The 23,419-nt window shown below is 44.3% G+C and overlaps 1 protein-coding gene across 4 annotated transcripts; it reads left to right on the top strand.

The window, feature by feature from the left end:
• The first annotated feature begins 1,515 nt into the window (after positions 1-1,515).
• CSRNP2 (cysteine and serine rich nuclear protein 2) lies at positions 1,516-23,083 on the top strand. Of its 4 annotated transcripts, XR_010730152.1 has the most exons (6): positions 4,765-5,348; positions 10,954-11,190; positions 13,396-13,655; positions 16,638-16,934; positions 18,344-19,561; positions 21,625-23,083. XR_010730152.1 is itself a non-coding variant. In XM_066265035.1 (5 exons), the coding sequence occupies exons 2-5, from the start codon at positions 11,040-11,042 to the stop codon at positions 19,262-19,264; spliced, it is 1,629 nt and encodes a 542-aa protein (XP_066121132.1). In that variant the 5' UTR covers positions 1,516-1,570; positions 10,954-11,039; the 3' UTR covers positions 19,265-23,083. The 4 variants fall into 4 exon arrangements, 3 of the variants coding, with proteins under 3 accessions (XP_066121132.1, XP_066121140.1, XP_066121126.1); XM_066265035.1 differs by lacking the exon at positions 4,765-5,348 and adding an exon at positions 1,516-1,570 and having other exon boundaries at positions 18,344-23,083; XM_066265043.1 differs by having other exon boundaries at positions 13,396-13,454; positions 18,344-23,083.
• The last annotated feature ends 336 nt before the right edge of the window (positions 23,084-23,419 follow it).

Genomic DNA, 23,419 nt, shown 5'->3' with positions numbered 1-23,419 from the left:
GAGAGAGAGAGGGAGAGGGAGAGAGAGAGAGAGGAGAGAGATAGAGAGAGAAAGGGGGGAGGAGCAGGAAGCATCAACTCCCACGTGTGCCTTGACCAGGCAAGCCCAGGGTTTCGAACCGGCGACCTCAGCATTTCCAGGTCGACGCTCTATCCACTGCGCCACCACAGGTCAGGCCATGAAGTCTTCCTCTTTGATAAACTCACTCAGCTTCTTTGTTTCTGCTTTTAAATTGCTCTGGCCTTTCCCCCCATATTTGCACATACAGATCTCTTTTGGTTAGTTTGAAATTGGTCACAAAGAGGTGCATGCTTGGCTCTTTAGATCTGGATTATAATTAAATGTGAATTAGTAAAGTAACATACAAGTTTAGGCTAAATCTGCAAGTTTCTATCAGTGTAAAAACAAATACAAAGCCTTAGCTTTTTATTTTAACTTTTTCTCTATGAAACTCAGCACAAAGTAAGTATCTTCTAACCGATTAACTTAAACCCTCTCTGGAGAGTGTATTCTTGTTTATCTTTTGGTGGTAAATAAGAGTTGATACAGTATAAACTTTGGTTTCAGATTAGCCTCTGTTCAAATCCCAGGTCAGCTTGACCAGGCGGTGGTGCAGTGGATAGAGCATCAGAGCGGGATGCAGAGGACCCAGGTTCGAGACCCCGAGCTCGCCAGCTTGAGCGCAAGCTCATCTGGTTTGAGCAAAAAAAAAAAAAAAAGCTCACCAGCTTGGACCCAAGGTCACTGGCTTGAGCAAGGGGTTACTCAGTCAGCTGAAGGCCCGCGGTCAAGGCACATATGAGAAAGCAATCAATGAACAACTAAGGTCTCCCAACAAAAAACTGATGATTGATGCTTCTCATCTCTCTCCATTCCTGTCTATCTGTCCCTGTCTATCCCTCTCTCTGACTCTCCCTCTGTCCCTGTAAAAATAAATAAATAAATAAATAAAATAAAATAAAAAAACAAATCCCAGGTCGTGTTCTTCCTGGATGTGACCTTGGACAAAATAATCTCTTAAACCTCAACTTTCCCCTCTTAAAAAGACGATAATACTAAATTCATTGGGTTGTTGGGAGTTTAAAATGGATAATGAGTATAAAAGTTTTATTTTTGTACTAAATACACTTATTCAGTTGCTCAATAAATATAGTATACTTTTGACTACATGATCACCTTTATATGTAAACATAACTGTACGACAGATGTGTAAACATAGCCCAGGATATAAAATTTAATCTTTGGTTTTCATTGGTGGCTGCTGTTATTGATCATGTGTCTTTTCTTCCTATTCTGCTTTGACTTTCATGTCCTCAAAACAAACCTCTGACTCATGATTTGTGCATTCTGAGCTGGTCCATACATAGGTAGCAGCATGGGTCAAAGCAGTAACATTTAGAACTGGTTGTCCAATGTTATTATTTATATATTAATAATATAAGCATTTCTTTTTACTTTTCTTTGTAGTTTCTAGTCTACTACAACTGAGCTTCCTGGGCATTTGACCTTCAGAAACTGCTTAGGCTGGAGGCAGAATTGCAGTTAATATGGGTTAACTGGCACCATTGAGGTAACTTACCTAGTGATTCCATCAAGAGAATGAATTGGTGCATAAGTGACTCTATAAGTGGTTGTAATGTTTGTTAGAGGTTTGTCAGATGTTATTTTGACTGACCTAGAGCATCCTGCCAAATTGGATGTTATCTTTTTATTATTATTACTATTATTATTGATTTGAGAGAGAGAAACATTGATTTGTTCTACTTATTTATATATATATAGGTTGATTTTTTTTTTTGTATTTTTCTGAAGCTGGAAATGGGGAGAAACAGTCAGACAGACTCCCGCATGCGCCCGACCGGGATCCACCCGGCACGCCCACGAGGGGCTATGCTCTGCCCACCAGGGGGCGATGCTCTGCCCCTCCGGGGCGTCGCTCTGCCACGACCAGAGCCACTCTAGCGCCTGGGGCAGAGGCCAAGGAGCCATCCCCAGCACCCTGGCCATCTTTGCTCCAATGGAGCCTTGGCTGCGGGAGGGGAAGAGAGAGACAGAGAGGAAGGAGGGGGGGTGGAGAAGCAAATGGGCGCTTCTCCTATGTGCCCTGGCCGGGAATCGAACCTGGGTCCCCCGCACGCCAGGCCGACGCTCTACCGCTGAGCCAACCGGCCAGGGCCTATTGGTTGATTTTTATATGTGCCCTGACCAGGAATCAAACCCAAAACCTTGGCCTACCAGGATAATGCTCTAAGCAACTGAGCTACCTAGTCAGGGTAGATTCTGCTATCTTAAAGAATAAGTTAACTTGCCTGACCAAGTGGTGACACAGTGGATAGAGCATTGGCCTGGGATGCTGAGGACCCAGGTTTGAACACCAAGGTCACCTGCTTGAGTGCAGGTTCACCTGCTTGAGTGCAGGGTCGCTGGCTTGAGCGTGGGATTATAGACATGACCTTATGGTGCCTGGCTTGAGCCCAAAGATCACTGGCTTGAACCTAAGGTCGCTGGCTTGAGCAAGGTGTCACTGGCTAGACTGGAGCCTCCAGGTCAAGGCACATACGAGAAAGCAATCAATGAACAACTAAGGTGCTGCAGCTATGAGTTGATGCTTCTCATCTCTCTCCCTTTCTGTCTGTCTCTCTCTCACTTAAAAAACAAACAAACAATAAGCTAACTTTGCTTTTGCTGTCATTTAGTTTGGTGTCTAACCAACAAAGCTTGGGCACTGAGGCTGATGGTATCCTGATAAATTTCCATGACTGCTCAAACTCTAGATGTGTAGGCATACGAGACCGTTTTTTTTTTTTTTTTAGCCTACCCACGTGACTTTTAGGCTGTTTTTTGTTACTCAGCCCACTGATTCACAGAGTGGTCTGGGGCCTTTTCTTCCTTTGTTTTCTGTGTGTCCGGGAAAAACAGAATCATGAACATTTAGGTAGCACTGACTGTTGTAAACATTTTATACTATATTAACTCTCAGTCTTCACAAACCCCTGTAAGATACATATTGTTGCCTCCATTTTGAAGATAAAGAAGCTATAGTACAGAGAAGTTACATACCTTATTAAGGGTTACATTGCTAGTGAGGAATAGAGGAGTTGGGGTTTATATTCAGGTCATCTGGCTCCAGGATCACATATTATATATATCACACCTAAATTTTAGCAGATAGGGAAATGATCAATTCATGGTACCCTAAGGACTGCCTTTTTGTGATCTGCTGCTGTTTCGTTTTGCAGTGTTGTTTCCTAGCCTTTTGGAGCCTCTGATGTCACCTAGGGTAGAGTAATGGAATTTGTGGTATTTTCCCCAGGTCACTCAACCTCTAGATCTGGTTCCCTAGTTCTTGGTTGCAGTGACAAGTTAGGCTTTGGAACCAGGCTCACCTGAGTTTAAATCTTGCCATCCATTAGTCCAATAAATACACAGTAAATATCTACTGATCAAATACCAGGCTTTGTACCGGGTAGTGACCACACAGTAAACAAAACAATTTCTTGCTCTCAAGAAATTTATTCAAGTGAGAGAAGACAAAAATATAAATATATGTCAGGTGGTAAATACTAAGAAATACAGTGTGTCCGTAAAGTCATGGTGCACTTTTGACCAGTCACAGGAAAGCAACAAAAGATGATAGAAATGCGAAATCTACACTAAATAAAAGGAAAACTCTCCCAGTTTCATACCTATTCAGTGCAGTTCGATGTGGGCTCATGCACAGATTTTTTAGGGCTCCTTAGGTAGCTATCCCGTATAGCCTCTACAGACTCGTCACTGACTGATGGCCTACCAGAACGAGGTTTCTCCACCAAACTGCTGGTTTCCTTCAACTGCTTATCCTACCGAGTAATGTTATTCCTATGTGGTGGCGCTTTGTTATAAACGTGCCGATATTCGTTGCACTTTGGTCACGGATTCGAATTTAGCAAGCCACAGAACACACTGGACTTTTCCTGTACCATCCACATCTCAACTGGCATGTCTGTGGGCTGTTCCGCTGTATACACGGTGTTACGTCATCATCTGCGCATGCGTACATGCTGCCACATCATCCTACATAACTGGGTTTTCCTTTTATTTGGTGCAGATTTCACATTTCTGTTGTCTTTTGTTGCTTTCCTGTGACCCGTCAAAAGTGCACCATGACTTTACGAACACACTGTATAAGGCAAGGGGATAGAGACTAACGGGAAGCACTATTTTAGAAATATGGTTAGGAAAGGTCTCTGATAAGGGGACATTTGAACAAATATTAAGTGAGGCAGTATGTGGGTAGCTGGTGAGAGAGTGTTCCAGGCAAAAGGCCCTGAGATGAGAGCATGATTGTCTTGTTGAAAGAACTTAAAGGAGGCCAGTGGGCCAGTGTAAGCACAGTAAGGGAGAGGAAAAGTAGAAGCAAACAAGATGACCCAGGATTGGGGATGGTTAAGCGAGAGGATGCACCCATCTCTTATAGAGCCTGATAGGTCAAAGAAGAGACATGAACTATGTACTTTGAGTGAGACAGGAAATCAAGGCAGGGTGTCGCTGATGAATTACACATAACTTGAGTCTTTGTTTTGTCCATCTTAAACATGGGTTGCAAAGTTGTGAAGATCTGTGATCATGTAAAAACAGTTTTGAAAGAAAACATTTAAATCAATCCGTCAGTACAAATTGAGATAATACATTGCTTGTAGTTTATTCTCTGTACCTTGGGCAGGCTGCAGCCTGTCATGCTGCTTAAGACTAAGGTATCCCATGAGTAAGCTAAGGGGGATTATGTTCCTTTTCAGGTATAGGAATGTGGTCCTGTCGAAAGGAAATGGGTAATTTTAGAGAACTCGTTTAGACATTGACGGTCTCCCCTCTTCCAGAGGCTGCAGCGGCGTCAAACTCGCTTTCCCAGGGTCCGTTGCAGCAGAGACTCTGCCTACTGAACCTGCTTGCTTGGAAAGCTGCGGCTTTGCGCCTGTCGCCGCCTCCAACTCCCGGCATGCCGCTGGGCGTAGGGCTTGCATGTAGACTCCATTTCCCAGCCTGCCCCTTGGCTTGGTCAGGACGTGCCGGCGCCTATAAGAGTCGAATTGCTGGGGCTGGAGCCTATTGTTAGCTGGAGCCGAGGCGGTGTTGTGAGTCTACTGCCGGTGGCTCTTCTGTTGTCGGAGCCATTCAATCTCTGCCGCCTGCCGGCCGACTTGCCCACCCGCCTTCGCTCCCTCCCTGTCCTGCCGCCCTGGGAACTCCCCAACCGCGCCGCGGTCCCGGAACTCGCTCTCTCCCTCCTTCTCACCACCGGGCTGGGACTGTGGCGGCAGCAGTGGGGGCGGCAGAGACCATCCCGGGAGGAGGCAGCTGCGGCGGGGCCGGTAATGGGCCTGGGGGTGTGGGGCTGAGGGTGCAGCCTGTTCCTTCCTCGGGATCGGCCCGCGGGCGGCGGCGGGGGAGCTGCGCGGATGGAGGGGTCAGAAATGAGGGAGGCTCGGACGGAAGCGGTCGGGGGGCGGGGAGCTGAGGCGCCTGTGGGAAGGGGAAGAGCAGGGAGAGGCGTGGGAGCGAGCAGCTCGGAGATCGCGGGGAGCAGCTCGAGGGAGACCGATGGGCGGCTTGGAAGCCAGCATGACTGCGGATGAGGGTTGAGTTCGGAATGGAGTAGAATAGAGGGAAATGAAGGAAAGGGAGGAGGAATAGAGGGAAATGTGGGAGGAGTGGTTGGGAATTGGTGAGTAGCAGGCAAGAAGGGATAGGAAGGGTGGGTAGGGGCTGCCCTTACCAAGATAAGAATGAGCGGGAAGGTTACGGGAATCAAAGAAATGGGCCGGAAGCTGAGGGTTTCAGCGGGGAACTGGTGACTTGACATGTCCTTTCAGCAGCTCAGATTCCTGATGTGTCTCCCATTTTTCTGGCGTGTGGGAAACGAAAGCATCGCTTGCCCTGGTTGCTAGCTTGATCTTTTTCACAGGCCCAAACACGCAGCTGACAACCATTCCTCCTTTTTAGTGTCCTGGTCTTGATTCATCCTTTTAAGGGGGTTGAGAGTTGCTTTGTAACACACAAACCGTTCTTCAGTATGAAATGTTAGAGAAGTTATCCCCAAGAGACACGGTGTCCCCTTGCCCTCCAGTTTTCAGTTCAAGGAAAATCCATAGTTGATTCAAAATTTCCTTTGCTATATTGACTTCTCATTTTGCAAATTTCCAAAGCCAAGAAGGTGTTGGTGTGTACCAGATATAAATGACTGAATATCCTTGAGAGTTAATGGTCCCTACAGCATCATGTCCCAGTTCTTCCACAAAGATCTTGTGTCCTCGGTATGATGGTGGTATAGACATGGAAAGCCAAATTCTAACCCTGTGTCAGTGAATCTGTACACAGCAGGGAGAGGGTGTTGGAGGGAGACTTCCTTGAAATACCTAGTTTAAAGGATGTTTTTTCACTTGAGTGCTTTGAAAGTTCATGAAAGTTCATCCTGGTAATCACAAGGACACACAAAATTCATAGTATTTGAGAATTAACCACAAGATATTGTAGAAGGAGAAACAGGACAGGTCATTTTATTCGGGTCATCATAACACTTAGCAAGCCTTCCTCTAAGCTAGCTATAGCTGATATCCCAAATGATCTTATTAGAGATTTTGGTCCCTTGACCCTTAGCAGAAGGTTGGGTTCCAGTTGAGTGGACAGGCTTTCTCCTATGAGATGTACCTTGTATTATTTTCAGTTCATTTAAGAAAGGCTTTTATTACATAAACTTTGCAAATTATTCTGCATCCACAAAATTTGGCAGGGGTAAGCAGGGCCCCTCTTTTGTTAGTCTCATTCTGGTCTTTGGGATTCATTAAAGGAATCTTCATAGACCTGAAAGGCTTACATCTAGTACTAAAATACACATGCTGTAGATCTATTTGGTGCTAGCCTAATATCATCTACATGTTGTGGATACCTTTGGAAAATGTTCAGCTAGAAATACTAAAGCATGTAGCCAGAAAGCGTCAGTTGACCTTTCATTTCATTGGCATTTACAAGCTTTTATAAAGGTTTGCATTATTTTCTCAAAAAGCATTTGTTGTTTGAGGTGCTCATTTTGTCAGTTAACTGTCAGTTATGGCCTGCATCGCCAGTCTCAAGTTGATTATTTCTCTATGGGTTTAAGTGCCAGGAGTGTAACTTGTTTTGTTTTGGGTTTTTTTTAATTTTTTTTAATTAATTAATTTATTTATTCATTTTAGAGAGTAGAGGGAGAGACACAGAGAGAGAGAGAGAGAGAGAGAAGGGGGGGAGGAGCTGGAAGCATCAACGCCCATATGTGCCTTGACCAGGCAAGCCCAGGATTTCGAACCGGCGACCTCAGCATTTCCAGGTCGACGCTTTATCCACTGCGCCACCACAGGTCAGATGAACTTGTGTTTCTCTTAAACACACGCATTGATCCTCTGCCAGTTGAGAGATGGGAAAGACTGGTTTCTTTTTTTTTTAATTTTTTATTTTTTACAGAGATGGAGAGAGGGATAGACAGGGACAGACAGACAGGAACGGAGAGATGAGAGGCATCAATCCTTAGTTTTTTGTTGTGCATTGTGACACCCTAGTTGTTCATTGATTGCTTTCTCATATGTGCCTTGACCGCCGGCCTTCAGCAGACTGAGTAACCCCTTGCTCAAGCCAGCGACCTTGGGTCCAAGCTGGTGAACTTTTGCTCAAACCAGATGAGCCCGCGCTCAAGTTGGCAACCTGGGGGCCTTGAACCTGGGTCCTCAGCATCCCAGTCCGATGCTTTATCCACTGAGCCGCCGCCTGGTTAGGCGAAAGACTGGTTTCTAATTGTGATCTGCAAGGAGGCTGATTTGTTAAGATGGAAAATGTGAAACATTCTGGTTGTTATTGCAAAACAAGATCTCCTCAGGCCACTGCAGAAGTGGATAGGAGGTTTGTTCTTGGTGCCTAGTGAACATCTTTATCTAATAAGTCAAGTTCACACCAGAGAGTTGAACAAGGAGAGCTAGGTTGAAATTTAAACTTATATTGGCTGTCAGGGCAGAATCGATGGATTTTTAGAAAAAAAAATTTTAATGGAGTTAATGTCATCATGATGCTAACAGATCCTGGGTAGGGTTAAGAGAGCTAAATCAATATGCATGTTATTTACACATATCCATAGATTCTTCTGAGGCATTTTAAGGAAAAGATTTTTCTCCTAGGTTTCATGTCTTTTTTTGTTTTTCTTCCTTACCTACCTCTTGTCATTGCCCAGAAACCACTATTCCAGAAGTGGGGAGGAAGAGGGGGAGACAGATAAAAGAGCGAAGGAGAAGGGAACAGCAGCCAGCAGTCCTTGCTGCAGCCGAGTGCACAGCAGTTACCCTAACAGAAACGATACCCCTGAGGGCAGCTGCGTTGAGACTGGAGAATTTTGATACTAAAGATGATTTTGGACCATACCCAATGTCATGCAGGGCTTAAAGAGAAATAATCAAAGGGAACCCACACTACCAAAAGCAAAGGGACACTCTGGAAAGAACCAAGTGCACATTTGCTTCCAATCATAAATCCCTGAGTAATTCCAGGCTGAAGAAAAGGCCAGTTTCCTGGTAGCAACACCAATCTGGGTCTCAGTTACAAACTGACGCTGGACTTACATCCTTTCTAAGAAAGCAGATTTTCAGTTCAGTCTGAATTTTTGTGTGGTTGATAAGGTTTTTAAGTGGGGAGAAAAAATTAAATTCAGTGGTCAACATATTCTTTTCCTTTTTTTTTTTTTTTTTTTGTATTTTTCTGAAGCTGGAAACGGGGAGAGACAGTCAGACCGGGGAGAGACAGTCAGACTGACTCCCGCATGCGCCTGACCGGGATCCACGCGGCACGCCCACCAGGGGGCGATGCTCTGTCTCTCCGGGGAGTCACTCTGTTGCAACCAGAGCCACTCTAGTGCCTGGGGCAGAGGCCAGGGAGCCATCCCCAGCGCCCAGGGCATCTTTGCTCTAGTGGAGCCTGGGCTGCGGCTGCGGGAGGGGAAGAGAGAGACAGAGAGGAAGGAGAGGGGGAGGGGTGGAGAAGCAGATGGGCGCTTCTCCTATGTGCCCTGGCCGGAAATCGAACCCGGGACTTCTGCACGCCAGGCCGACGCTCTACCACTGAGCCAACCGGCCAGGACCTTTTCCTTTTTTTTTTTTTTAAATCCCACTGACATAAGTACTCAGTTGTAAAGTTTCCCCCACTCCCACTCCATAATAGAATGGAATGAGAAATTTGTATCTTTAGACTCAGCACTATTCTTAACTGGTAAAAAGTCCTTGGCTGTCTCTATTCTTACCATGTCCTAGGAATGTGAACTCTGATGGCAAGATCAGGAACCTGAAGAACAGAATTGATACTTTGGGCTCATTTTTAAGTTTAAATACAGTTCTTATGAAGTACTTGATTTTCCCCCCCTCCCTGGCCAGATTTATTTCAGGAATGTGTTTGTCTGAGACCTATATGGCTAAAGTTTCTTAGGTCCGTCCATCTTGTGACTTACAAAGGCAGAATTTTGATGAGATCTGGATAAATTTGGAAACATTGTTTCTAAAATACTTACTATATATCTGGTTGACTATTTAGAGTTTATCCAAGAGTAGGCAAATTGGTTCTAAGAAACAACAGTCAAAAAAAAACAGCTCTGTAGCAGGCTTCCTTTGACACCACAGTATATTCTGGGTAGCTGTTCTGCAGTAATGCAGCCGTGTCTTTCTGGGCAGTGTTGTTATTCCTGCTGCATAATTAGCAACTAGTGAGATCACAGTCTGGGGAGATTCTGGCATTACGGAGGCAAAGCAGGGAGGCTTCGTATCCTCACACGTGGCTCTGGCTCTGACAGCATTTCTGTTGAGCAGATTCATATCCTTGGGAACTAAAGACGAAGACAGAGGAAAGATTTGTATCCGAGACTCCTTGGTTGTGTGATAGTTTGTTGAAGACACTCCTGCCATATTGATGTAACCAGAGTAAACTGTCTTTCTTTTGCTATTTGTTTTCCCCTTGCTGGTTTCTTTACAGAGGGCAAAGGTGGTAAAGCTAACTTTTCCTTGCACAGAAGAAGACGATAGACCTGCAGAGCCCTCTCTTATGGAGTAGTATGAGATTGGAGATTCTGGGTTTTGAAGCTAGTGCAGATTCTAATCTTCAGTCCATTCTTTAGAACCAGATTTGACCATTTTAGGAACCTGGAGAGACACTTTATACTTGTGAAGTTCTGGGTAAAGCATTTCCCTGGCTGCCGATGCACTTTGAAATTGAGAGCCTAAAGCAGTATTTCCCAAATATGTTCCATGGATCATTTGCCCCCTAAAATACTCGGAAAACAGAGGGTTCCATAATCAGGTGTATGAGATGCTGTGCTCTGTTTTCTTCCACCCTTTCCATGTTGTTAGCATACTAAAAGCCTCTATATGTCCTCCCATAAGCAGTTTTCTAAACTATTTTGACAGAGCAGCCCTATATCCATGTAAAAGCTATTAATAGCCATTGAATTAGTTTATTTCATACACACACTTTGGGAAATGCCAGGCTGTATCTTCACTAAGAAAAATAATTGGATCTAGTCTAGGTTTAGGCACTGTATAATTCTGCTTTTGATACCCTGTCCCTCCTACGGGCCCCCTGGAGAGCTTTCCTGTGTGATCAGAAGGGCAGCTCTTGTTATCCCTCACTAATGAAGCCTAGAGCCCAGCTGGCTTGGAACCAAAGGCCTTCATTCTACTGGGAAAGGTGCTGCGGTTACTCATGTCATTATTCTGAGACTGAGAATGGAGGGGCTGAGGGGAAACAAAACGAGGGGGAAAATATTGGCTGGAATCAGTAGAGAAATTACCTAATTTGGAGAGACCAGGCATCAGTGCTAGCTCAGGTGCTCTGTCTTCAATTGAAGAGCTTTTTTGATAGTCTTGGGAGGGGTCTGTCTTAGGACAGGAATGCTGATTCCTCTTTTCCCCTGGGCAGAATCCTGATGCACCTGGCTTGCTGGTGGTGAGCAGGGGCTTCGGGGCCAACAGCGTGGGCTCCCCAAGGAAACCCCTTTGAAATCAATGGATGAATTCACGGGCTCGGGTCTCAAGAGGAAGTTTCATGATGTGGATGTGGGCTCATCAGTGTCCAACTCAGATGATGAGATCTCCAGCAGTGACAGTGCCGACAGCTGTGACAGCCTTAATCCTCCTACAACTGCCAGCTTTACACGTGAGTGAGCCGCTCCCACCCTGCATCCACCCGTGTCCCGTCATCAGAGCCCACTGCAGTTCTTGCACAGCTTCTTCTAATCAGGTTGAGGGTTTTCCCTTAATCACAGTCTTTCTCACTCTTAGCTCAACTTTGCTCTTTGGAGGACCTCATTGCTCCAATAGTGTAGACTTAAGTCTGATTTATTCTAGCTGATTTTACTTGTGCTTGGTTTGTGGGTCCCCAGAATAGGTTGAATTAAGTAGAAGGAAGAGAGGAGTCCAGGATTCTACCCTTCCCCAGCACAGTCCCATAGAGTTCCATGATATTGTAGGACATAAATCCTTATTGCCTAGACAACTGAGGAAACTCCAGATTTCTTAATTCTTCTGACTCAATTAGTTTCTTGGAAAGAATTTCTGATAGTATAGATCGGGGTTTCCTGTGGGCCAAATCTGGCTTTACTGCCTGCTTTTGTAAATAAAGTTTTTTTTTTTAAGATTTTATTTATTCATTTTAGAGAAGGGGGAAGAGAGGGAGGGGAGGAGCAGGAAGCATCAACTGGGCAAGCCCAGGGTTTCAAACTGGCAACCTCAGCGTTCCAGGTCGACTCTTTATGCACTGCGCCACCACAGGTCAGGTGTAAATAAAGTTTTATTGGAACACAGTCTTACCCATTGTCTATGATTGCTTTCATGCTATAATGGCAGAGTTGAGAAGTTGCAACAGAGGCTTTATGACCTGAAAAACCTAAAATACTTACTACCTGGCCCTTCATAGAAGTTTGCTATCCCATTATGTAACACTGTCTAATAGAATTTTCTGTTATGAAAGAAATGTTCTGTATCTACACTGTCTACTGTGGTATCTGCTATGGTAGCCATTAGCCATATGTGGCTATTGAACCCTTGAAATGAGATTGTTTTTAGTGAAGAGCTAAGTTATAAATGATTTTTCATTTCATTTATTATTTTTATTTTTTATTCAGTGAGAGAAGAGGAGGGGAGGGGCAGAGACAGACTCCCACATGTGCCCTGGTGCCCCGACCAGGATCCACCCAGCAAGCCCACTAGGAGGCAATGCTCTGCCCATCTGGGGCATTGCTCTATTGCTCAGCAACTGAGCTCTTCTTAGTGCTTGAGGTGGAGGCCATGGAGCCATTCTCCGCTTCTGGGGCCAACTTGCTTAATAGAGAGAGAGAAGTGAGAGGGAGAAGAAGAGGGAGAGGGGTGGAGAAGCAGATGGATGCTTATCCTGTGTTCCATGTCTGGGAATTGAACCCAGGACACCCACATGCTGGGCTCTACCACTGAGCCAGCTGGCTAGGGCCTATTTATTTATTTATTTATAAAGCAATCTTTTATTATTAGTATATTGATTGATTTTAGAGAGATAGAGGAAGAAGGAGAGAGAGAAGCATTTGTTGCTCCATTTTTGTTGTGCTTTTTTTGGTTGCTTCCCATATGTACTCTGACTGGACATCATATTTGCAACTGTGGTGTTTTGGGAGGACGACCAACTGAGCTAAACAGCTAGCACCTAATGTTAGTTTATTTACATTAATTAATATTGAAATTGACATGTATGGCTAGTAGCTGCTATGTTGGACAGTAAAGCTATATAGATTGTTTTATTCTGATTACCTAGATATCCTCTTCCCAGCTGATGTCTAAAAATAGAATTTGTGGTCTGTTTGGGTAAAGTCAGTCTAGAGGCAGTGCTGTGGACCAGCTAATGCTCAAAGTCCCTTCCAACTATGTATTTATGATTTAAAAATTAGAAATGTCTCTAGGAATATTAAAAACTGAGAAATAGCCTGACCAGGCGGTGGTGCAGTGGATAGAGCATCAGACTGGGATACGGAAGGACCCAGGTTTGAAATCCCGAGGTTGTCGGCTTGAGCGCAGGCTCACCAGCAGGGTTGCTGGCTTGGGAGAAGGGGCTTTGCTATAGCGCCCCCCCCAATCAAGGCACATATGAGAAAGCAATCAATGAACAACTAAGGTGTCACAGTGTAGAATTGATGCTTCTTATCTCTCTCCCTTCCTGTCTGTCCCTCTCTCTGACAAAAAAAAAGAAATAATTTGAAAAAAGAAAAAAATGCCTCTACTCTAGGTACAGGGAGTATCTTTGAAGAGTGGAGAGCCTAGATAGATGAGAAAGAATGAGGTCCCCACACAGACCATCTCTGGATTAATACAAGTGCTCTCTGTGCTCCCTTCTCAGCCACATCCATCCTGAAGCGGCAGAAGCAGCTGCGGAGGAAGAATGTACGTTTTGACCAGGTGACTGTGTACTACTTTGCCCGGCGCCAGGGTTTCACCAGTGTGCCCAGCCAGGGTGGTAGCTCTCTGGGCATGGCCCAGCGTCATAATTCTGTACGCAGCTACACACTCTGTGAGTTTGCTCAAGAGCAGGAGGTGAACCATCGGGAGATTCTTCGTGAACACCTGAAGGAGGAGAAACTCCATGCCAAGAAGATGAAGGTGCCTGGGGGGGCTGGGGTCCGGTACTGCTCATGGACCAGAATAAAGTGGGGAACCATCTAGGTCTATTAATTTCTTTTCTTTTCTTTTTTTTAACTGTTGCCCTTGGCATGTAGATCCAGTTCTAGTGAAAAGGCTCAGATTTGGAATCAGATCACAGTCTGAGATACTGTTCTTTTTGTGTCTGGTAGGGTCTACCAGTGATACCAAAATAGCTTCTCTAGAATTCCCTGCCCTTGGTCCCTCAAAATATTTTTTTAAAGTTTAAAATGCAAATGCTTAAAGACATTCAAGTCTGCCACCCCTAGAACCTGAGGAAGCACAGTATTTCAGTTTCCTGTCGGATGAGTAGCTGTTGCACTCATGCACAGGTTTTGGATCTTTTACATTGTCTGAAAGAATCCTGCTATTTATAAGTATAGTCTTTTAGGGTGTAAACTAAAATCTCTAGGTGACAATCTTTTAGGTGTAAACAATAGCATTACCAAATGATTATTGATTTGTATAGTACTGTGCCTACCACTGATGCCATACCAGCTCTTCAAGTGCAGGAGGAGAATATGTCTGGAAGAAGAACCATCTTAGATGACTCTATCTACCCACTGCTCCCTTAGCACTGCTTGGTACTTCACAACTAGAGTTTCCACCAGTCTGCAACCAGAATTCCTAGTTCCAAATTTGAGAACACTGCTTTAGTCCTGGCCATGTTTCTTGTCAGCCCATATTAAAACAGGTGGCTGCATTATTTCCAGGGTCCTGGGTGAAATCCTAATGGGACACACCACAGTGTTGTAGGGTTGGAGTACTGGTGGCAGAGGATGTAGGTTACGTAGATCTCATTCCTTTCTCCCTTTGAGAACTCTGTGTCGACTTCCCTCCGCCTACTCCTAAAGCCTTACACCTGCTATTCTAACTAGAATGGCATTCAGGTTTCCCTTTCTTAGGAATTCCATCCCTGACCTCATCACCTTCCTGCTGCTATAGCAACAGCTGGGCAAATAGACACTGTTCTCATCATTTGCAGTGAAGGCCTTCTTTGCTTTCCCTAAGAATCCCTCTCCTAAATCTGGTAGAGGAATGAACTGTCAAAAGAGGATACCATTCTGTTCTGTGGCCTCCCTTGTAGGAGGTCTAGAGACAAACTGAAGGCTTAAGATACAGGATTCCTGCTTACTGGCGTTTTGGTGAGCACAGCAATGGGAGGTATCTAATACATCCTTTCATGTCAAGAGAAAACCCTTACTTTTCTCAACTCCAGTTTACTGGGGTTTTTTTTAGAAATTTTTTCTATCCTTAACACTCTATAGGGAAGGCTGTTGGTCTCAAAAATATACATATACTTGCATCTCCCATATACCATCTAATCTTTTCCTTTTGGGCTGCTGCCAAGAAAAAAGCTGCTGGTACCCTGCAGCTTTAGTTACCAATGATTTTTCTAATACTTTTATTACTTTTTTTGCTTTTACCCATATGAAATTTGTTATTGTGAGTAGTATGAATTGTGAATCTAACCTTATTTATTTAAAAAAATAACAACAAAACTCAGCTGTTCCAAGACCATTTACTTATTAGAAGGCTCTATGAGTGATAGGAAAGGTCACCTCTGTGACACATTAAATTTTCATGTCTACATGGGCTTCTTTCTGTTGCATCTCTGATCTCTTTCCTTTGAGAGGACAGCAGGAGTGAAGGTGATTAGGAGGAAGCCAACCCCAGTGAAATGGACAGGAGAAATCCTTAGGTCTGCAGAAAGGCCCTTTGTGGTTGGCCTGCCTAGTACAGAAAAAATAGACTAAGGTATCCTTATAAGTACCTACTTTCTCTCATTTTTCTACTACCTCCCCCATAAAAAAAAAGAGGTGTGAAGCTTACTGCCCAAGTTTGTTGCATCACCTCTCTCCTAGGAGTCGCTCCTTTACCAGCATCGTTCTGTGGCTGTCTGATGAAATAAGCCAAACCTGCCAGTAGTTTGGCTTTCATCCTGCTAGCAGCTTCTAGAGCCCTGGGGATTTTGAGGTCTCCCTTTTTTTATTTGAACTCTCTAGTGAATTTTCATAACTCATTCAGCTATGGATTTTCTTCAGCTTGTCCTTCCATTAAGATTTCTTTTCCTGGCTGTCTGTCTCTCGTAGCCCAGAGAATACAGTTCTGCTCGTAGATAGTACACTCAATTACATATGCCACCCTTCCTCACATACAACTTTTCTTTGAAATCAAACAAAAACGATTTGAAAAGAGAATCTATTTCTTCTAGATCACAGGTTAGAAGCAAAGGCTTGGTAGCTGTAAGTGGTTCATATTTTTCTCCCAATAAAATGAAGCTCTTTTGTGTATGAATGGATAATTGTTCACCTTGTGGGCATTCAGGTTCATTGACAAGGACCTGGTAGCCTTGTACTACATTTTAATGTACTCTTTTTCCCTCCTAAATGTGGTTTTGAATCGTTTGGGGTACAAATTGAAGCCGTCTTGCAAGGTTATCTATATATCCAAGGAACATCCAGCTATTGATGTATCTTCTCCCTGTGTTAGAAGGCAGTTAGCAAACTAAAGGGACCTCAGTCTGGCAATGGAGGGTAAGCTTGTGGGAATAGATCATCTTCTAGAAGGGAAGATGAGATGGGTTTTGAGAAACTTTGATCCAGGAAGGTGATTTTCCTGTGTTGACATGGTGGTGTTAGAGCTGCATGAGGCTACCTATCTTCCTGCTTTAGATTTATTCTCTTGACCTACAGTGTCCAATATGGTAGCGACATGCGGCTACTTATGCTTAATTAAATAAAATTGAAAATTCAGTTTCTCAGATGCACCAGCTACATTTACAGCGCTCAGAAGCCACGTGTACTAATGGCTGTTGTATTAGCATGGATGTTTCCATCATTGCGGAAAGTTCACTTGGACTGTGGTACGCTAGAGGCCCTCGGTTGGAGGCTCATGCTGACGACGCTCAAAGGCTAACCTATCCTTCTGGTCTCTTGGCAGCTGACCAAGAATGGGACAGTGGAGTCAGTGGAGGCTGATGGCCTGACACTGGATGATGTTTCTGATGAAGATATTGATGTGGAAAATGTGGAAGTGGATGATTACTTTTTCCTGCAGCCTCTGCCCACCAAACGGCGACGGGCCCTGCTGAGGGCTTCTGGGGTGCACCGCATTGATGCTGAAGAGAAGCAGGAGCTTCGGGCCATCCGCCTGTCACGGGAAGAGTGTGGCTGTGACTGTCGGCTATACTGTGACCCAGAAGTGTGTGCTTGTAGCCAAGCTGGGATTAAATGCCAGGTCAGTCCAACTTGACCTGAGATGGTGTATCTGCACTAGAGTCGAGGGTGTGGTGTGGGTGCTAATGAACCTAGGAGGCTGCCCATCAGTGTGGCTTCCACATGACTGAACGCTCCCTGGTTCTATGACCCTCCTCCACCAACCAAGAAAATCAGCGTGACAGGCTTCAGGCTGTGAAGATACCTGTCATTTTGTCTGTTTTATACCTCGATGGTGACAGAAGCTGTCAGCAAATGGAAGAACAGGGGGCTTAGTAAGTTTAATATCAGAGTTCTTAGATCCTCTCATTCAGGATCACACTTGGCCAATTAGAGCTTAAATTCATAGTGTATTAAAAGATAGAAAGCATCATCCCCCAGCTGGGCCTCTGATGCAGTTTGGAAGACAAAGTGCAATTGAAACAGCAGTACCATCTCAGAGAGTGAAATGTATCTGGAACTTGGACACTGACAGTGTGGATGTGAATCCTTATACTTGAACTTCTCCTGACCAGCCTTTTCTTTCTTATTTATGGTTAGGTATCAAATAGCTGTAGTGGATCTAGCCAAATACTACTTTTCAGACTGATATCCCATAATGAATCAGTCTTATCCACAGATGTAAGGACAATCTGATAATTAGACTGTTCCTAAGAACTGAAATGAGTTCTTAAAATTGACATCATAGGAAGCCATTGTACATTTGTACATACCAGCTTACTCATGTTTTTAATTTTATTTTTGCGTTTTTTCCCCTTTTGGATCCAAAAGGGAGAAAAGTAGGTAGGAAGAATCTCCTTTCCAGATACCCCTGGTCTATAAGTTAGTTATCTTGGTAACTGCTTCAGAACCAAACTGGTCAACCAACAGGAATTGAAGCAGGTAGTGAAAAGCTGGCTGGCATTTTGTTTGAACCTTCATTATAACAACCGTAGCAAACTAAGGCACTTTTGCTTAGTGTCTCCAGAATGTATTTCTTTGGACTAGCTAGGACTTCTCCCGTCCCCATGCCTGACATCACAGAAGAGGTGTAGGCCTCAGACTTTTATTTTCTCAGTACATCAGGTAAGTTCTGGAAAAGCCTCTGAGGCACATAAATTTTTTCTGCTCTAAGAACTGTTGATATTCAGAGAGGCATTTCTGGACTTTTCAACTTGGAAAGACCAGCGACCTTTTGATAGGATTTTTGTCTACTTTTTGTTTAGAAGAGGAAACAACTTGAGAGAGAGATGAGTCTGCACTGGAATTAAATGCAGGTGGTTTAATACCTGCCACCCAGTGCTGTGTTAGTTACACATTGTTTTGAATTGGTTTTGTCTCTTCTTATATGACCACAAATCCCAGCTGCTTGTTTTTGCCAGCTAACATCTCCTGCCGCCATTGCTAAATCTGTCGTTTCCCACTTGTTCAACCTCCATGTCCTCTCCACAGGTGGATCGTATGTCCTTTCCATGTGGCTGCTCCCGTGATGGCTGTGGGAACATGGCTGGGCGCATTGAATTTAATCCAATCCGGGTCCGGACTCATTACCTCCACACCATCATGAAGCTGGAACTGGAGAGCAAGCGGCAGGTGAGCCGCCCTCCCGTGCCAGATGAGGAGCCCTCACCCACTGCCAACTGCAGCCTGACAGGAGCACAGGGCTCTGAGACACAGGATTTCCAGGAGTTCATCGCTGAGAATGAGACAGCAGTGATGCACCTTCAGAGTGCGGAGGAACTGGAGCGGCTCAAGGCAGAGGAAGATTCCAGCGGCTCTAGTGCCAGCCTGGACTCGAGCATAGAAAGCCTGGGCATGTGCATACTGGAGGAGCCCCTAGCTGTTCCTGAAGAGCTGTGCCCAGGCCTGACAGCCCCCATTCTCATCCAGGCTCAGCTGACCCCAGGCTCCTCTGTCCTATGTTTTGCGGAGAACTCGGACCACCCAGCTGCCTCAGCAGTGACCAACCCATCCTACTTGAACAGTGGGCCCCTGGTCTACTATCAGGTGGAGCAGAGGCCAGTTCTGGGGATGAAAGGAGAGCCTAGTACAGGAGAAGTTCAACCCTCTTCACCCAAGGAAAAGGATCTCAATGTCTTTTCTCTCCCTGTTACCTCACTGGTGGCTTGTAGCCCCACAGACCCAGCAGACCTCTGTAAACCAGAAGTTGGGAAAACTTCCACTCTAGAAGTGCTAGTGTCCGAAAATTGTAACCCTGTGGAGCCGGAGAATGAAGACTTCCGCCCCTCGTGGTCCCCCTCGAACCTCCTCTTGAGCACAGACAGTGAAGAGGGCTGTGTGGTGGTGAAGACGTCACAGCACAGTGAGGACCAGCCCCCTGAAGATTCTCTGGAACCCCCTCTGGCAGTGTGACACAGGGATGGAGAATCTGCCTCTTACCCATGCTCTATTTATTCCCTTATTTTATCTAACACCATTTCAGAACAAAACTGTAGAAGCAGCTGCTGCTCCTATGTTATTTTATTGGGGTCTTGGGGAATGGGTTGGAAAAGACTGTTTGTACAAGTATTTTTTAAAGGGTAAACAGAACCAAGACCAGCCCCGGCTTGATCTGGGAATAGTCTTGGGGCAGAGGAGGCCACACAGTGCCGAATACTGAGCTTTCTGGGCCACTGGAACAAAGAACTAGGATCTCACAAGAGAAATTAGGTAATTCAAGCAGCTATTCTTTATGTAAGGATCAGAATACATAATTTGAACAGCATAGCAAAACCCCTTCTCCTGAGCTCCATCCAGGTGGGATACAAGCTCATTTTTCTTGGTGGTTACTCTGCTATCCCATTTTGGTATATCATAATACAGTTGGAAATGTCACCTGGAGAGAGGGGATGGTCTCTGCTTCTGTATAAAACCTCCAGAATTTATAAAAACTTAACCTGCCTTCCCCCTATTTGGTAAATAAGTTAATATTTGACATGTTTGGTGTTTTCTGACCTGTTCCCCACACTGGGGATTCCTGGTCTGTAACTTGAATTTGTTTCTTTTTGTAGGTACTAGAGTTTAACTTGTCTACTTGTCTTCCCCTTGCCCCCCTCCATCCAACCCCCCAATCCTTCCTTTGAAGAAAAAAAGCTAGATTGGCTGGGGATGTGGTTATAAAATAGAGCCCGAGTCTTCTGTGTGTGTCTAACACTAGCTCTATCAGGCAGCTCTAGGCTGGGCTCACACATCCCATGAGAGGCAAATATGGAGCATTAAGTGTGTCCAAAAGGAGGTAGCAGGAATAGTCTGCTCTCTGGAAAGATAACTTTGTGCCATGCTTGCCTTCACCCAGGTTTTTCCCTTCACTTTGGGAGATTGGAGCTTTAAAGGAATACAGGATGTGGCGATCTAAGGTCACCAGCCAGATTATTTTTTTTTAAATCTACCCTTGTGGTCCTTCTGGGATATACAGAGTTGGAGAGTTCTTACACTATTCCAGTTCAGTTCACCCCCAAGAATTGCAAATATTTATTAGACCTCTTCATCTTGATATTTCAAAATTGGAAGCCAAACTAATTCTTAAATGCTACATATACCTCCCAGGTTCCAAAGAATTCAAGTTCTGGGAATAGTCTTTAAGGTCTGTAGAGTAGGACTCATTCCGTTCTTTCTATCTAGGGATATGGTTCCTGTTCCTCTCTAGTCCAGCTTGTGTTCCTGGATGTGCTCCACTGAACACTTAATTCATTAGCAGTTACCTTTGTTTTAAAATGGCGGCAGCAGGGAGCAAAGCACCCTTCCCTAGCATCTTTTACACCAGTGGTCCCCAACCCCGGGGCCCTGGACTGGTACCAGTCCGTAGAGAAAGAATAAATAACTTACATTATTTCCATTTTATTTATATTTAAGTCTGAACGATGTTTTATTTTTAAAAAATGACCAGATTTCCTGTTACATCTGTCTACACTTGTCTCGGTCACATGATACATTTATCCATCCCACCCTAAAGGCCAGTCCATGGAAATATTTTCTGACATTAAACCGGTCCATGGTCCAAAAAAGGTTGGGGACCACTGTTTTACACCATGCTTTCCTTCTGGTATGGTTTATTAACCGGGAAAGAACGAAGTGAAAACCTTTTCTTTTGGTGGGGGAGATAAATGTTCCTATTATCTCGTTCATAAAGCCTTTTCTTGTGGGATATTAAGGCCCTTTTGTTTTTTTGTTGTTGTTGTTTTTGTTTTTGTGAGAGGAGGGGAGGGGAGGTAGAGACAGACTTGCATGTGCCCTGACAGGTGATGTTCTGCCCAGCTGGGCTGCAGCTCCATTGCTTGGCAACTGAGTTATTTTAGCACGTGAGGCTGACCAGGGAGCCATCCTTAGTGCTTGGGGCCAACTTTGCTTAAACCATTTGAGCCATGGGTAGGGGGTAAGGCGAGAGACAGAGAAAGAGAGAGAAGGAAGAAAGATATGGGGGGAGGGGTAGAGAAGCAGATAGTCACTTCTCCTGTGTGCCTGACCAGGAATTGAACCCAGGACATCCACACGCTGGGTCGACGTTCTACCACTGAGCCAGACAGCCAGAGCCTAAGGTGTCTTAAAGCTACCTTCATGTATGTCACAGCAGCATTTTGACTAAAATCGCTGAACTGAGCCTGACAGGCCTTGTACTTAATAGATAACATGTTTTAATCCATTCTGCCTCCCCTGTTCCAGTTTTTGCACGGGGTTTGGAAGAGACTTTTTAAGTACATAGGTCCTTAACGCTCCCCCATCCTCTAACCTCACAGGACAGAGTTGTCTTGGATACCTGAGATCCAGCTATCCCAAACTGAGCTGTACTCCCCCACCTCGGACTGATCCCCTCGAATACAAGATGGAAGCTTAACTGGATTGGACTTGATGGATAAGAAACTTTCTCAAAGTTTGTGTTGGAAGGGAAGGGTGAGCTCTACATTCCTTCCTTAGGAATGATTCATAATCTAGGAAAGTGATTCCAATTGCTCAATAGGATGTGCATTAACCTTTGGGATCAAATGAAGAATTTGAATCTAATTATTAAATCCCTAAGACAATGATTTTTCTGAAGAAACTAGTTTCTTCATTAACTCTACAATTCTGACTCACATTGATCCCAAGCTTTTAAATGTTAAACATTTAGCATTGTCTTGTTAAGCAAAGGACCTTTTCTACAACCTAGTCCATCTTATTTCTGGTGCTACCTGTGATGGACACAATTATGAGTTCATGGTTGCTAGAAAAGCGAGGCCTCTGATCAGAAGCAGATGGCTTCAATCCTGCTCAGTCCAGGCTTAGAGAAAAAGAAATGAGTTCTTATTGCAACTAATTTTCCAATTTCCTTTCTCATATACCATATGCAGGTAGTACTTTCAATGTGAATCCAAAGCTTGTCTGGTTCTCTGAAAAGTTTTGTTCTTTGTGTCTTTTAGGTCCTTCACATTGTGATGATGCTGTATTTAAAGAGAATATTTAAATGTAATATTAAAGAAATACTCAAAAGAAAGTTGTATTACTCTTTTATCTTGGCAGGCCATGATGTAGTTACTTGTTAGAAAAAGGATGCGCCTCCACTGTAATATAAAACTAATTAGGTCAGTTAGGGATTAATGTTAACCATAGAAACGTTTTACGGTGGAAAAATAGAACTTTTTTTGAACATCTAAAGCTTGACTTGTATTGCATCATCATGTGTCCTTATGCACCCCATCTGCTGAAACAGGCCTTGATGCTGCCCTGCTGGAGCTCTGCCCTGCTGCAGTTCCTACTCTTGGGGCCCATATACACACACATAGACATATATATGAAATTTTCTATTCCTGGTTACCAATTAAAATCTGGCAAGAGCATCAACTTCAAGTCAGTTTCTTCATAACATCTATCCCATCAGAAAGTTCTATTCCAACCAATTATCTCTCTATTAGGTTATGACAGTCTTGTAAAGGAGCCTTAGCAAAATGATTAGAGTATGCATAAGTAATTTCTATCAACTGATTGGGCAGTCTTTACTTAGGTTTAAAAACTGCTTCATGCATTTACACTAAGTTAGGTCACTGATGTGCACACATAAACACTAATATACATACATTAGAGCGTCATCCCAATATGCCAAGGTTGCAGGTTCAATCCCCAGTCAGCGCACATACAAGAACCAACCAATGAATACATAAATAAGTGGGACAACAAATGTTTCTCTCTCAAAGATCAATAAATAAAAGAAACTAAACCAAACGTACTGGCTGCACAGCTCCTGGTCTCCTGGGCTGGGCAGTAACTAGTACCACACAGGTTTGATCCATGACCCAAAGAAGGCAGCCACTGTAAGTACAGTCAGATATCCGGCTGCAACACCATGGAAGTAGCAGAGTTTAAAATCCACAGGGGTTGTAGCACAGCCCAGAAATTAAGACAAGGGTGTGAAGGTTGTAAACAATGGAGAAGAAGGGGTCAAAAAGCACTTATATTTTCTTTTAACTTTTCCATGAGAATGTTCCCATAAGTTATTCCCTTAAAAAAGAAAAAGTAGCCCTGGCCGGTTGGCTCAGCGGTAGAGCGTCGGCCTAGCGT

The sequence above is a fragment of the Saccopteryx bilineata genome, chromosome 1, assembly GCF_036850765.1.
Source record: "Saccopteryx bilineata isolate mSacBil1 chromosome 1, mSacBil1_pri_phased_curated, whole genome shotgun sequence".
In the NCBI taxonomy this organism is placed as follows: Eukaryota; Metazoa; Chordata; class Mammalia; order Chiroptera; family Emballonuridae; genus Saccopteryx; species Saccopteryx bilineata.
Note: the sequence above shows the minus strand (reverse complement) of the source record. Positions and strands in the feature narration are given on the sequence as shown.

Excerpts from the sequence above, each read along its gene's own strand:
- CSRNP2 (XM_066265035.1), top strand. The coding sequence starts at position 11,040 with ATGGATGAATTCACGGGCTCGGGTCTCAAGAGGAAGTTTCATGATGTG. Across the intron at positions 11,191-13,395 it reads TACAACTGCCAGCTTTACAC|CCACATCCATCCTGAAGCGG; the intron begins GTGAGTGAGCCG and ends CTCCCTTCTCAG. Across the intron at positions 16,935-18,343 it reads AAGCTGGGATTAAATGCCAG|GTGGATCGTATGTCCTTTCC; the intron begins GTCAGTCCAACT and ends TCCTCTCCACAG.